Source organism: Fukomys damarensis, unplaced genomic scaffold (assembly GCF_012274545.1).
Source record: "Fukomys damarensis isolate Sample0158 unplaced genomic scaffold, DMR_v1.0_HiC HiC_scaffold_13, whole genome shotgun sequence".
Classification (NCBI taxonomy): domain Eukaryota; kingdom Metazoa; phylum Chordata; class Mammalia; order Rodentia; family Bathyergidae; genus Fukomys; species Fukomys damarensis.
This window is the reverse complement of record NW_022900925.1, coordinates 1145716-1147964: the sequence shown is the minus strand read 5'-3', so window position 1 is coordinate 1147964 and position 2249 is coordinate 1145716. Positions and strand designations below refer to the sequence as shown.

Here is a 2249-nt window from a genome sequence, read left to right as displayed (position 1 = left end):
AAAAAAAAAAAAAAAAAAAAAAAAATCTATCTGTGAGCTACGCATGGTGTACAGGTGAACTATAACTTTGACCCTTGGGAGGCTAGGGCAGGAAGAGCAAAAGTTTAAGTCTGACCTGGACTATATAGCAAGACCCTGTCTCACAAAAACAAATAAAACCAGAAAGAACCTGCCATCTAAAATGGAAAAGTCAGATTGAGGTTGGCTGGCTTGCGGCTCGATTGGAGCCTAATTTTCCTGTTTTCCCCAGCGTGTGTTTGCTTGGTGTGGTAGGAAAGGCTGGGTGGGCTCTGGAGCAAACACTAGACTGAGTCCCAGCTCCTGCCTGTCTCGCTCTACTACACGTGCCTCAGTTTGCCCACCTGGAAAAGAGGCTGAGCACACCTCCCACATCTCTGGTCCACCTCCAGGATCAGAGGGACTGAGGCCTGCGGATGGGTGAGGGTGGGGGCCCTGCCCCGGTGTCTCAGTGCCCCTCTCTCCACAGATGGTACTCAGGCAGGATTTCCCGGCAGCTGGCTGAAGAGATCTTAATGAAGCGGAACCACCTGGGCGCCTTCCTGATCCGGGAGAGTGAGAGCTCACCGGGCGAGTTCTCCGTCTCTGTGAAGTGAGCTCACCCCTGGGGGTACAGGTGGGGGCACCCTGAAGGCAGTCAGAGCAGGGGATGTGCTGGGACCAGACTCAGGGCCACACCGGGAGGTCCAGATGTTACTGCTTGAGCAGTAAAGAGCCATCCAAGCTTCCCTGTCAGGAGAGGAGGGTGCTGGGGTAGACAAGGCGGTGAGAGACTGGGCAAGGGAGCACGTGGGCGCCCAGGGCAGGCTGAGGACAGCTCCCACTCTGCAGTGATATTCCTGCCAGGGTGGACCTGGGGCCAGGCAGCCCGGAGTTCTCATTCTGGTGCTGTCACTTCCTGGCTGTGTGACACTGGCCATGTCACTTGTTTCCTCTGAGCCCTTTTCCTGACGTGTAAAATAGGTTATTACAAGAATGAATATGTCGACACATAGTACTTAAAGCAGAGGGTTCCATGTGCTCGGGGGCAGAGAACATATTACCCTATTTAGAATAGTGCTGGCGCTGAGGCAGGGTGGCCATGATGGGGACTATCTGGCATTGTGACAAGCTGTTTCCCTGGTTGGGGGTGACAGAGTCAGGACCTTGCTGTTCCAAAGAACAGGGTCTGAATGCACAGGCTAGTGGACTGCGTGCTGAGCTCCGGGAGCCAGGGTCACAGCATTTGAGAGAACAGAGTCGCTGTCCTGTTTCCAGTTTTCTTGAGGGGACAGAAAGCAAACAAGCCCAGAGTGAACCAGGATGGTAAGGGAAGGTCACTCTACTTCAGGAGGAGGCGGCAGCAACTGAGCAAAGAGCTGAACTAGGAAGTGGAGGCTGCCCATGGACAGGGGTGGGGCTGTGTGGAGACTTGGGAGCCTTCTGGAAAGAGGGTACAGCTAGTGCAAAGGCCCTGTGGTATGTAGGAATCCAGAGGCCAGGTGGCTGGAGCAGAGTGAACAAGAACAGGGGCTGGGGATTACTTGAGATGACAGGGCCAGATGCTAGATGTTCAGTTTTCTGTCAGAGCAAAACGGAGCCATAGAGGTTCTTGAGCAAGGGGAAGGTGCAATCACATTCCATTTTATAAAGCAATCCCTCCAGCAGCTGTGAGGTGGGTTTGGCGGTGAGGCTGACAGCAGGAAGGAGGTGATGGGGTCTGGGACTTGAGGGGCGTGTGCTAGGGGACCTGGTGGCCCAGTCTGGGAGGCAGCATGTCTCTACAGTGCTGCTACAGGCAACTCCTGCTCTCTGCGCCTGGAGCCTGGCACGCAGGCTATCAGTGCTTAAATGAGGTGAAAGATGCCACCGCTGTACTACAGGGTCAGAAGGGCCTGGAGCACAGCAGGGCAGCCTTGGGGACGCCAGCGTCACCTGGCCCTGCCGGAAACCCGGCCGAGAGCGCCTGGATTCCCAAAGGACTTGCACACACAGGCCGTGCAGGCCTAGACGTCCGGGCGGGAGCGAGCGGGGCAATGGAGAGGACTCTCAGCGTACTGTCGGTCGCAGGCCACACAGCCAGCGGCCCGCGTGGGCTTGAGGCCGACTCGCACGTGGTCCGTGTCCCTTCCGTTCTGAGCTCAGCGGGTGTGATAGGGACGTCTCCCCACAGGCCGGGGCGGGAAGGCTGCAGGGGCACCTCCGAGGCCACGGGGCTCACAACCGCCGGCACTCGCCCTGATCCCGTCCCC

The 2249-nt window shown here is 57.0% G+C and overlaps 1 protein-coding gene across 2 annotated transcripts in view; it reads left to right on the top strand.

Moving 5' to 3' along the window:
- The window catches only part of Grap (GRB2 related adaptor protein), a 24007-nt gene that overhangs the window by 11534 nt on the left and 10224 nt on the right, over nucleotides 1-2249 (top strand). For both annotated transcript variants that reach the window (XM_033762753.1, XM_010618911.3), the window contains exon 3: nucleotides 488-610. In XM_033762753.1, coding sequence (XP_033618644.1) covers nucleotides 488-610 — 123 coding nt within the window. The remainder of the gene's footprint in view (nucleotides 1-487; nucleotides 611-2249) is intronic.